Source organism: Bidens hawaiensis, unplaced genomic scaffold, assembly GCF_021521415.1.
Source record: "Bidens hawaiensis isolate Kalapana, Puna unplaced genomic scaffold, B.hawaiensis_p1.1 tig00041249_1, whole genome shotgun sequence".
NCBI lineage: Eukaryota > Viridiplantae > Streptophyta > Magnoliopsida > Asterales > Asteraceae > Bidens > Bidens hawaiensis.
In genome coordinates, this window is record NW_027497308.1 from 1 (window position 1) to 12392 (window position 12392).

At 36.2% G+C, this 12392-nt stretch overlaps 2 protein-coding genes across 2 annotated transcripts; one reads left to right on the forward strand and one right to left on the reverse strand.

Moving 5' to 3' along the window:
- Nucleotides 1–457: 457 nt before the first annotated feature.
- LOC143592807 (malate dehydrogenase [NADP], chloroplastic-like) lies at nt 458–4886 on the forward strand. Its single transcript, XM_077072626.1, has 14 exons — nt 458–669; nt 756–849; nt 2146–2232; nt 2296–2380; nt 2454–2635; nt 3160–3230; nt 3334–3424; nt 3509–3583; nt 3650–3751; nt 3837–3959; nt 4043–4111; nt 4194–4262; nt 4352–4405; nt 4566–4886. The coding sequence occupies exons 1-14, from the start codon at nt 503–505 to the stop codon at nt 4617–4619; spliced, it is 1323 nt and encodes a 440-aa protein (XP_076928741.1). The 5' UTR covers nt 458–502; the 3' UTR covers nt 4620–4886.
- A 210-nt stretch (nt 4887–5096) lies between these two features.
- On the reverse strand, nt 5097–9679 carry LOC143592808 (NAC domain-containing protein 78-like). Its single transcript, XM_077072628.1, has 6 exons — nt 9404–9679; nt 7781–8058; nt 6510–6701; nt 5972–6415; nt 5746–5854; nt 5097–5653 (listed from the first exon to the last, which is right to left on the reverse strand). The coding sequence occupies exons 1-6, from the start codon at nt 9585–9587 to the stop codon at nt 5280–5282; spliced, it is 1581 nt and encodes a 526-aa protein (XP_076928743.1). The 5' UTR covers nt 9588–9679; the 3' UTR covers nt 5097–5279.
- Nucleotides 9680–12392: the final 2713 nt, after the last annotated feature.

A 12392-nucleotide genomic window follows, 5' to 3' on the forward strand; every position in this document is an offset into this window, starting at 1 on the left:
GAATAGAAGGTTCTCTCGATAGTGACAACTCAACCAATCATTCTCTACCTCTCCGGCTATAAATACCACACTTGGACCAACGGTTTAGGGATTCTCATTCTCTCACTCTTACGATTACTCTCTAAGAACTTATATTGATTAACACGCCGGAGAGTGGTTACAAAAAGAACCCCCACCCCCTCTCAAATTCCTCTTCTCGTAACGAGCTCATATTGCTCTATATAAGCGGATGAGAACTCATGGAGATCCGACTTAAACCTTAACTAAACCTCTAATTTAGAACCCAGGAATACACTAGTTACTTACTTAATTAGTATAATTATAATTCAAACATTAAAATAATCAATACTCACAAAGATGTTGAAGTGGATTGAGTAAAGGTGACAAGTGTCATGTATACAGACCTTATATCCTCTTAGTTATTTCTCCCTCCAAAATATTATCTATCATCTTTTACTTTACCTCCTTCTTCAACTTCAACTTCAACTTCAACTTCAATTCAATGGCGGTTGCAGAGCTTAGTCCTGCATACACCAAAACCCATTTCACAAACTCAAACCTCTCATATGTTTCTTCATCATCTCGTCTCGCCAACCACCGCCGTATCACTTTCCGACATCTTTCAAGATCTCCAGTTCCCTCGCCAATTCGTTGCTCTGTTACTTCTGAGTAAGCTTAGCTTGTTTATTATGGTTTGATTATATTATTTGTGACTGATGAGTTGGGTATGTTTGTTGTTAATATGAATTTGAAAGCCAAGTTAAAGCACCAGTTGGTGTTGATGCTAAAGATCCCAAACTCAAGCCCGAATGTTTCGGTGTCTTTTGCCTCACTTATGATCTCAAAGCTGTAAGTTTGTTTCCATAAACCCTACCTCCAGCTCCTTAAAATTGTATGTATAGTTATTTAATGTCATAGATGATAATAAATTATGCTCGTATATTGATCAACTATAATTCACTTCTTTTGTTCAAACCGGAGATAAAATAAAGATAAACTAAAATATTAGTGATAATTCGAATATTGATTGGTATAATTGATAGGAGTAACCAAGTTTTAAAAATGTTCCAATTAGGTCACTCAAAAGTTTAAAAAGAGTCAACTCAACTTTCATATTTTATTCAGTTATAGGTTTTAACATGTTTTTTTTATCATGTTTTCTTTTTGTTTCAATTACAAAATCTTTTTATCTATTTTTTTTATGTTGATGTCGAGTGGTAACGTGGATTTTATTTTTTATTTTTAATATCATTAACATTTAAAAAAAAATTAATATAACTACATATATTGCAAATCCCTGCCCTCACATGTTCTCCCCCATGGCTTTCTAGACGCACGAACACATTCGATGAGGCTCAATTTGAAGATTTAGTGACCCGATTTGAAGAAAAATTGTATGAGTGACTTATTGGGACACTTTTGAAACTTGGTTACCATTCTATGTGATATTCCCTAGATAATAAGCTCGGCTAACGTCCTCTAAAGCTTGGACATTTGGAGGAAGTGGCGAAGCTTGTATGAAAGCGTGCAGGTGTAGGGGTAGGGGTGGGGAATCAATACGTATAAAAAGAGGTTTCATAAATGGGGGTTGGGCTCAAAAATTTTTGACGAAAATGTATAAATTTAGACAACGTATAAAAACTTTTGTTCAAAACCAGGAATCTTTTGTATTCTCCTCCTTCGGGTTATTCTTCTGTTTGCATTGATTTTGCTCCGGTTTTAAATTTAGGGTCGGTGTTTGATTCTTGAAGATTGTTGTAGCATTTGTTGTTCTGGTTTGTAAAACTCAGTGTCATGCTTGATTTATTGATCAATCATGATTCAACTTTTTAAATATAAAGCCAAAAAGGTGTAACCGAATTACAAAATAATGAGATAATGATAACGCGCCAATAACTATTTTAATAGTCAAACTAGAGATAGAATAATGACTAACAAATAATGTCAAATGAACTTAAAAGATAAATGATAAATTAAATAATAGTAACTATGATAGGTAATAAACTCGGCTAACACCGGATAGAATAATAAGTTGATTATTAGTAGTACTAGTTTTAGTAGTTGGATTCCCAAACTTTGATTAATTTTGATACACTCAATAGTATGTATTTGGACACTGTGTAATATGTATTTGCGCTTTATCAGGAAGACGAAACAAAATCATGGAAGAAGATGATTAATGTTGCAGTTTCGGGTGCAGCCGGGATGATATCCAACCATCTACTCTTCAAGGTAACAATTCTAAAATTAGTTTAACACTAGGACGAAGACTCATGATTCAAAGTTTGATTGCAGCTTGCATCCGGTGAGGTTTTTGGCCCGGACCAACCTATTGCTCTGAAACTTTTGGGATCCGAACGATCATTTGCAGCACTTGAAGGTAACATATTGTTTTTGTCTAATATAATATTACATCTGTAACGAAAACTTATATAACTATGGTGATGTTGCAGGTGTGGCTATGGAACTTGAGGATTCGTTGTATCCATTGTTAAGAGAAGTAAGCATTGGCATAGATCCATATGAGGTGTTTCAAGATGCAGAATGGGCACTTCTGATTGGCGCAAAACCTCGAGGACCAGGAATGGAAAGAGCGGGTTTGTTGGATATTAACGGCCAAATCTTTGCCGAACAGGTTTTCATTTGAAGTTTTCTAGTGAATATTCTAACAAACCAACATATTTTCTTATTTTGCATGAAAAAGTTACTCATCATGATTTTGGTATATTAAAGTCGTAAACTTGTAAAAACGTACACGAACAAGTCTTTGATATATTACGGTCCCTAAGTTTGTTTGGACCCTTGAATGCATATTTTTGTTAAAAAGCTTAAAAAAGTGAGACTTGTTACTCGTGAAATTTGATAGTGACGTTTTAAGATTATTGCACAAAAAAAGTTATACCATTTTATTTCGACCAGTTTGAAAATGTAAGAAATCATTATTTTAAAACAAATTACAAGTGCATTTTAGACAAGTTTAAATGCTTTAAAAACTGAAATTAGCTTGAAGACTTTTTTTTGTCTGTTTTACATATTTAGAGACGTTAATATATCAAAATTAGGTTGAGTGACTTTTCATGCAAAAAAAAAATTTATTGTTTTTATGATATTAACTAAGTAATTAATAAAATTTCTGTGAAATCTTATAATTTGTAACAGGGAAAAGCGCTTAATGCTGTTGCTTCACCTAATGTAAAAGTTATGGTGGTGGGAAATCCCTGCAATACCAAGTATGGAAAACTTGCTGCTATAAACTTTGACTTTTGTATAAGTCAAATGTGTATCTCTGTTTTGACTTTTAATATTCTTATATTGCATGTTGTTTGTTTGCAGTGCTTTGATCTGTTTGAAAAACGCTCCAAACATACCCGCAAAAAATTTTCACGCGTTAACTAGACTAGATGAGAATAGAGCAAAATGTCAGGTATAAAACAATGTTTAGAAAACCGGACGAACCGGTTAGGCTTTGACTTTGACCAAGTTAACGAATTTGTTATTCTCTCTGCAGTTGGCTTTAAAAGCCGGAGTTTTCTATGATAAAGTTTCTAACGTCACCATTTGGGGAAACCACTCGACCACTCAGGTTATCGAATGCTTTCTTTTATATATGTTTTATGTTTTGTTTCCTGAATGTGATTTGTTTTTATAGGTTCCCGATTTTTTAAATGCTAAAATACATGGGATTCCTGTCCCGGAGGTTATTAAGGACAGGAAATGGTTAGAAGAGGAATTTACTCATGTAGTTCAGACAGTAAGTCCTGTTTAACTATGTAATCGTGCGTGTATACTGTATTTTACTGTGTTTTGGTTCTAATTGTCGGGGAAATGTTATGTAGAGAGGCGGAGAACTAATTAAAAAATGGGGAAGATCTTCAGCTGCATCAACCGCTGTTTCTATTGTGGATGCAATAAGGTCACTTGTAACACCGACACCCGAGGGTGATTGGTTTTCAACCGGAGTAAGTTTCTTGTTAGTGGGGCCCGTGAACTTTCGTTAAATTAAAATAGTTTTGGGCTAAATCTTTATAATGAAAATATGCAGGTTTATACGGATGGAAATCCTTATGGAATAGCGGAGGGCATTGTTTTCAGCATGCCTTGCAGATCTAATGTTAGTAAAAACCACAGTTTTTATTATTCTTCATCTAATATGTTATTTTAAACTCCATTTAAAACAAAATTTACCTTGCCAGGGGGATGGTGATTACGAGTTTGTCACCGATGTGATATTCGATGACTATCTTCGTAAAAAGATTAAAAAGGTAGTCGAAATCTCAACTTTCAGTGTTTCTACTTACCTTTTTCAATGAAATTTGATACTAAAATTGCGGTTTCGTTATTAATTTTTCAGTCTGAAGACGAGCTGCTTGCCGAGAAGAAGTGTGTAGCACACTTAACAGGGGAGGTAAGTACAAAATACGTTGGTTGGGTGACGGGTCAAAAATGGGTTGGATGAATTTGCAAACAATTATAACTAACTTATGCAAATAAATTGACTTTACGAGTCGAATATGTGAAACTTGGTGCTAAGTTTCTAATTGTGTTTTCGTTAATAATTTTATCAGGGAATCGCTGTCTGTGATCTACCCGAGGATACCATGCTTCCTGGAGAAGTGTAGAGAAAAATAGAGTCACTGATCAAAAAATTTATCTTGGCATACCATCATCACAATACTGAATTATTCAGCAAACAGAATTAGAATCATGTTTCTGCTTAATATCATATTCTTATTGCCAATAATGGGCAATTTATGTCCACTTTACTAGTTTAAGCTATTTGTAATTCTGTTGACCGATTTGGTCAAACTTGAGAACACATGTATGCAACATGATTAGTATTCTGTTTTTATGTGGTTCATATCCGCAAAATCACTGTCAACTTGTTACGAAATATCTATGCAATCATTCATTTTAGAAGCGATCCAAAACAGCCGGTCCCATGCATAGTCAAGACTAGACAGACTTGGTCGATAGGCTGCACCAGGCTGTCATCTGGTCCCAGACCCGGTCCCTAAACACCAAAAGTTCAGACCCAAACACGCATGGGTATTCGGGTACCAAAACATTACGCGTACAGTACAAAATTGCGCAAACAATACAAAACCACAGTATATGATAGTTATAATCTCAAGTCAGGAATAACATTTCCACAAAAGTTAATATTTTTAAACTTACTGACAAGCAAGCAAATATAGCATATTAGGTCCACAAGACATTTAATTTAGTTATTATGGATAGAATACTCTCAGCTCATGAATATTATTGTAGATGGAATACCCTCAGCTCATGAATGACTTAGAACAGACAAGACTCCCAATCTTGAAGCTGAAACAAAGCACCGAAATCCAGAGAAATGAACTGTAGAACCAACCACGCGGCGCACCAGCATTGACCACCTTCTCGGATTGATATGCGCTGATGTCTCTTTGACCCGGCCCGAAGGAGACTACAATGTTGACTTGAGTGTGCTTGCCCAGTGGCAAGTCAACTACACCCTCTTTGAAGAAGACATTGCTGAAAGTAACATTGACTGCACTTGAAGCTTGAGAAGCAGAAGTCATGTACTTTGTAGGGAACTCTGCTGCTAATGCGGGTGGAGCCGAAAGGTTGCCTAACATGTAACTCGCCTTTTTGAGAAACGGGTATGCGATATCTGTTTGACCAATTTGACCCGTTAGAGTTTGTAAAGAAAACAAAGATAATAATAACCCGATTCTGCCAATTCATAAGCAAATTTCTCCTTACCCGCTTCTTGAACTGGATTCTCTTTCTTTGAAGAGGAGGCAATCTTGTCATTTTGTCCTTCAACAGGCTGGCTCGATTCATACACTTGATGAGTTCCTTTATTCATATTCTGACAACAAAAGAAAAAAAGCAAATTGAGGCGGGTCTTTATAGTAATGTCAAAATGATAAACTATGATCCAAAAACAATTAGAGTAACAAAAAAAATTTATTCTAAGTGTTATCACCTCAAGATTTAGCATCGAATCATTCTTGTTTTCAACTGAATCAAAAGTGTACTGGAAGTTGTCAACATCTGGATTAAATAATGTGGTATACTCATTAAGCATATCAAAGCCAGAATCCATGTCCACTGCATTCTTAAAATCATCAGCTTGAAAGAACAAGCTATCATCGAGTGGAAAATCAATATCAGTAGCATCAAAAAACGGTTCATCAAGCAAAAAGTCCATGCCAAAATCCATGGTATTGCTTGATTCGCCAATATATCCTTGGCTAGTCTGCACAGACGGATCAAACAACTGGGACCCGTCACTTTTGACAACCTGAGATTCATATCCATCTGCAACCACCACAGACTTTTGTAGGCCATCAGTCACTTCTGCAGATACATCACTGCCATTGGTTAACAGGAAAGGATTGTCTTCTCTTGGCAAGCCTGTGTTAAGAATCTGAAAAAAGAGAATATATTTTTATGTTAGAAAATAATTATTTTGAAAAAAACATTAGCCACAAAAGTATGAATATAGTATAAAGGGTGCAAACCTGCTCAATAGCATTAGCATCTAGATAGGAATCCTTATCAACAGCCAATTCCTCAGTATGATCTTCCAGTTGGGGCACAAATGCGTACTCATCATTTTCCCATTCCTCTTCAATAAATGGTGCCCCGTATTTTTCACCATTCTTCGGTCCGGTGCCACTTTTTTGAAATATCCTACAGAGTACAAAAGCATCCTGGCAACCAAAATACAACATATAAGAGGTAAAAAGGCAGTTATCAGAATCATATGCAAAAAAAGGCACACGTCACCAAATATTAATCAAACTTATTGTTCAATGTCTGTCCTATAGAATATGACATGAATCTGCAGTACTTGGTTATGTTGATGTGGCATCCCTATTGTGTAACATAGTTCATAGTTGACATGGCATGTGAAATGTCAATCTTTATAAAACTGATGATGCAATGTCATGCAAGCTGTTTTATACAATTTGCTAGCCATATCAACATACGCAACAGGTAATATAGGCTGCACAAGACTTGCAACGGGCCGAACGAATACGTATGTAGCATGTCCGTGTTCGCTTGTTTAACTTTAACCGAACAAACGATTGCACACAAACTGTTTTCTTGCTCATGTTCATTCGTTAAGAAAATGAGCGTGATCATGCTTGTTTGTTAATAGTATAAACGAACAGCTCACAAACGTAGCTGAACATACATAGATGAACAAACATAATCGAGGGAATACCAATGAAAAGTAAACGTGAACATCAGTCTGTTAGGTCAACAAAATTCACAGAACTAGACTTTTATGTTGAGTGATATTTTTATACTATAAAACTAGACTAAATTGTAATTGATAATTCTCTCTTTATAAAACAAGACTAAATTATACTCAACCTAAAGTATTTAAATGAATACAAAAACCAACAAACTTAAAACAAACGCAAACTGGCAAACATGAATGTAAACACAAGAACCTAAACGAGCGTACATGAACGAATGTAAACAAGTGTTCACGAACATAAATGAACGAATGGGACTTGTGTTCATGTTCACTCATTAAACTATATAAAAAAATGTTCAGTGTCGTTCATTTAAGGACTAGCTGCACTTCACAAAATTTAGCCGAGTGATTAAACCTAGTGAGTTTAGCGACCTAAGAAGAAACATAATCAAACTTGGTTACTCTTTAGTCACTTTCCTAACAAAAACTAATGAACGCGCAAATCATAATACAACAAGCTATATAAAAATGAAAATACACAACAAAGAATGACAAAAACAAACACAGTCAACAATCCTTTACCTGCACGATTCCAGCCTTCTGAAGCTCCTGATCAATAAGCCTATATTCATGCATAACCCAGTTTGTCCTCTCACCTTTTGGGGCCCGCCCATTATGGTACACCAATGTTTTCTTCATCCCAACTTGTTGAGACCTATGGTGCACCACCCGGTCCTTTCCAGTGGTCTTCCAGTACCCCTTCACAGTAGACCGGTTCGTTCGGGACCCATTCCCATATTTCTTGTCTAGGACACTGAAAAAGTACCATTCCAAGTCTCTGCTCTTCAGCTTGGACAACCCTAAAACCCATAATTCACAAATCAAACAAGTACATAGCATAATATGATCTATGCGTATACTAATCAATGATCATTAAGTCAATTACTAGAGTGACCGATTTATTCTATAATTGTTAGGAATGTGCATGAAACTGGATATACCGAAAAAGCTTATCCGAAATCAAATAAACCGAACCAAAACAAAAACTTGACGGTTTGGTTTTATGTTTTCGTAAAATCCAAACTTCCGGTTCGGTTACATTTGTATGTAAATAAAACCGAGAAAAATCCGAACCAAACTTAAAACTTTACTTTTTATCATAGTTATTAAAAGCCCTCGCTTCTCACGCCTAGGTCCATTTTCCAGGCAAGGCCCAATATATGCACTTCTAGTTCCTACGTCTCGCTTCTTGAAGTTGACGACACCTCTATTGGTATTGATGACGGATCAAGAACAATGATCACTTGAACCTTTACTATTATTACTTTTTGAACTTTCGGTTCTTGTTTTGAACACTTGGGTATTTTCCAACAATTTGTTATTCAAGTTTTGGAAATCTTGACTCTTTTGGAGCTTTTGGTACTAATTAGATGTTATTAAATGTTATATAATATCTTTTGTTTATTTTAATGAAGAATACTATTATTTTTCTAATACATAATATCATTTAATTCTTTTTATTTCGTTTCTATGCGCCTTGTGCCTACGACCTAGGCAAAACCCAAGCGCCTTTAATAACTATGTTTTTATAATGAATTTTAAGTAATTTATAATAATTAAATATATACTTTAGCTCAAATCATAACAATCAATCAACTAATTATCAACTAGCAAAAAAATACTAAGCCAAAATTCATTATTTTTTGGCAAAATCTCTTTTTTTTTCAGCCTAAACATTTCAAGCTCAAATGACAAAACAATAAAAAACTAAACCCTACGCAAACCAAACAGTTCTTGGTTCGGGTTTAGCCCAAAACCGACCCGCTCACACCCCTAAGGGTAGGAGTAATAGGGCACGGACGAGGGGGGGGGTGATCCAGGTGGCTGCAAACGTGGCTCGCGAACATCACTACACCGTTCATGTGATCAGGTGCGCGGACGAGGGGGTGGCCGGGATCGAGGGGCTTGAACGAGGTTTGAGCAAGGGTTTGAGTAAATTAACAATCAAGCTTGGGGGTGGATCAATCAAGCCCCACTTCACCCTATGGGGCTTGATCACGAGCCACGTCAGCGCCTACGTGTCGTAAATGTATTGGATCACTTGGGGCTTGATCAAGCCCCCACTACCCTTAGCCTAACATTTACTAAACCTAAAAAATTAAAAAATAATAAACATTAAAGTCAAGAGGTGTATAAAGAACTGACCTGGAAGATCCCAGGGCTCCACTTTGTACACGTCAACATCCGAAATCGCATCGAACCGGAACGGCTTGCTGCAAACCTTCCGCCTGAGATAATACCTAACAAGTTCTTCATCGGTGGGATGAAACCTAAAACCAGGAGCGAGTGAAGAAGCTGCTGGTGTGGAGTCAGTGATCGCTATTGCCATAAAATGAGTGGTTGAAACGCTATTAGATTGAATAAAGGAACGATCTTTGAAGTAAAGATTGAATTGAATTGAAATTGAAATTGAAAAATTAGGGTTTCAACTATGAGGGTTCTGCTGCCATTGACGGAGTCGTCCCATTTGGGGAAAACGAAATTACGGGTTTACGGAGGTGGTTGTGAGGGGTTTTATATTGCGGGAAATTGTGTTCGGTTCACGCGGCTTGCTTTGAGTCACAAGGGTCAAGGTAGAGACGTATTAGTTTTTTGTTGGTGTTTCTCATAAATCTTTTGAATTTTAAAACTTGTGATTCATACGATAGGAGTGTTCTTCGGGTTCGTTTTTTGGGTCTCGGGTTTTTCGGGTTGGGTTCTTCGGATTTCAAAGTTTTAAATCTTGATCTGAAACCCAACCCAAATCTCTCATGGGTTTTCGGGCTGGATTAATCGGGTTATCAAGTATCCTAGAAAAAAAACACAAAACAAATTTTTTTTTAAATAAAATGTTAAAATTAAAACAACATATTCTTCTTTGCTTATACCACATAAAATCAAATAATAAACTAACATAACATGATAAAACAATTAATAAGAAGAGTAAAACTAACTCGAACTATAATCGTATTCAATCAGGCGTGTTTGGTTGTTCGATTACGGTCGCTATTAGTAATAAACGGAAAACATAAATTAATAATAAGCAATCTATCCATGATAGTTAGAATGACAACAATCGATTAGAGCCAGTTTCTGGTAACTTTCGTGGACTTAGCCTATTATACATAAAAATATATTTAATTTCAAAACTAAAAGTTTTTTCGGTTTGACCCAAATCTTATAAATCAAACCCGAAAACCAACCCGAATTACTTCGGTTCGGGTTCGGGATCGAGTTAGTCTTTTATCGGGTTCGGATTCTTCGAGTCGGGTTAGTTCGGGTACGGGTTAGTTCGGGTTGGGTTTTGGGTTTTGGGTTTCGGGTAAAAGTGAAAGCCCTAGATATAAGTCAAAGAGTCCATTACGGTACTATTACCGAACCGAGTAAAATTGGTACGGTATTAGTATCAAGTTTCTAAGAAAATCGGGATCAGTAATGATAAGGTATCAAGCTCATCTCTATCTAGCGATATAATGCTTGTAGTAAAAATGTTCTTTCTTATGTGGTCGGAGGTTTTAACTTTATTGGAGAAATTGGTGTAGATTTAGAAATATATAGTGTGAGTTTGTCGTTTAAAAAATAAGGCAAAGAGTATGTTTTGCTCACATAATGTATTTTAAGGAATTGAAATTTTGAGTTTACTAATGTTTGTACGATATCTTGTGTGTAAATTTATTAAGACTTTAAAAAAAGGTTATCAACCGACTAAATTGTCTTTTGTTATGTCTTCCTTTTCTTACAACCCCTTCAAACAACATTAATATGCATGACTACTATACGTCCTCTCAGTCTGTTAATTTTACGCTTAACAACCTGATCACTCTATAATCTTCATTCTCTCTGTAACATCCCTAATTGTATACATACGGGGCTTCTACAATAAACAGACAGGGTTTTTGCGGGAATGCAAAAACTAGAAACATTTAAAAACAAACGATTATTACCATAAATAGTGGTGGGTGTATTTAGAGACCGTCCATGCCCTAATAGGTAGGATTAGAAAACGGGCTTGAACCACAAGAAAACCCAAAGCATTGGGGATGTGTATCCAGATAAGGATCCAGGTACGAGATTAGTTTTAAAAAAAATACGGGCTTGAGAGTGTAGTTATTATAGGTGATACCCATCTATGTAAACCTAAGTACCCGCATCGAAACCAAATTTATTAATATATTACAAATTCATCATCATCATCGTACTCAGTATATCCCACCAATAGCAAAGCTATGGTAGGGTCTGAGAGGGTAAGATGTAGACAGCCTTATCTCTACCCCATAGGGATAGAGAGGCTGCTTCCGGTGAGACCCCCGGCTCGATAGTAGTTTTGCATCAAGTCTTGGACATAAAGCACATAGCACTCAATCATCGGGATACCAGTTGATTGGTGCATGTACCCTCGTCTTTCGGCTATCAACGCCACCACATGATGCCTGATTAACTTTCCGCCACTTTTAACGTTATTTTCATGAGATTAGTAAAATAACGTCAAAATTAGTGCAATTTCACTTTTGCCCACCCGAGGGTTTACACATATATACATAATATGCGCGCACCTCAAGCAGGGCGTAATATATTACAAATTGAAAATAATAAAATATATTGTTTTAAAGTTATTTTGAAATTATTAACAAGAAATAATTGTTGAAATTTAGTTTAATATTTTATATTTCAAGTCAACGTTTGAAGAAAGTTTAAGATCAGGTTTAAGGTAATGAACATACCATTGGGCACTTTTAAACCATATCATCATCATCATCATCATCGTACTCAGTATATCCCACCAATAGCAAAGCTATGGTAGGGTCTGAGGAGGGTAAGGTGTAGACAGCCTTACCTCTACCCCATAGGAATAGAGAGGGTGCTTCCGTTGAGACCCCTGCTCGATAGTAGTTGTGCATCAAGCCTAAGCCTTGGACATAAGGCACATAACACTCAACCATCGGGACACCGCCGATTGGTGCATGTACCCTCGTCTTTCGGCTATCAACGCCACCACATGATGCCTGATTAACCTTCTGCCACTTTTTAACGTTATTTTTCATGATATTAGTAAAATAACGTCAAAATTAGTGCAATTTCACTTTTGCCCACCCGAGGGTTCACACATATATACATATAAAAACCATAAATTGGTATCCCCACAAACACTATAGAC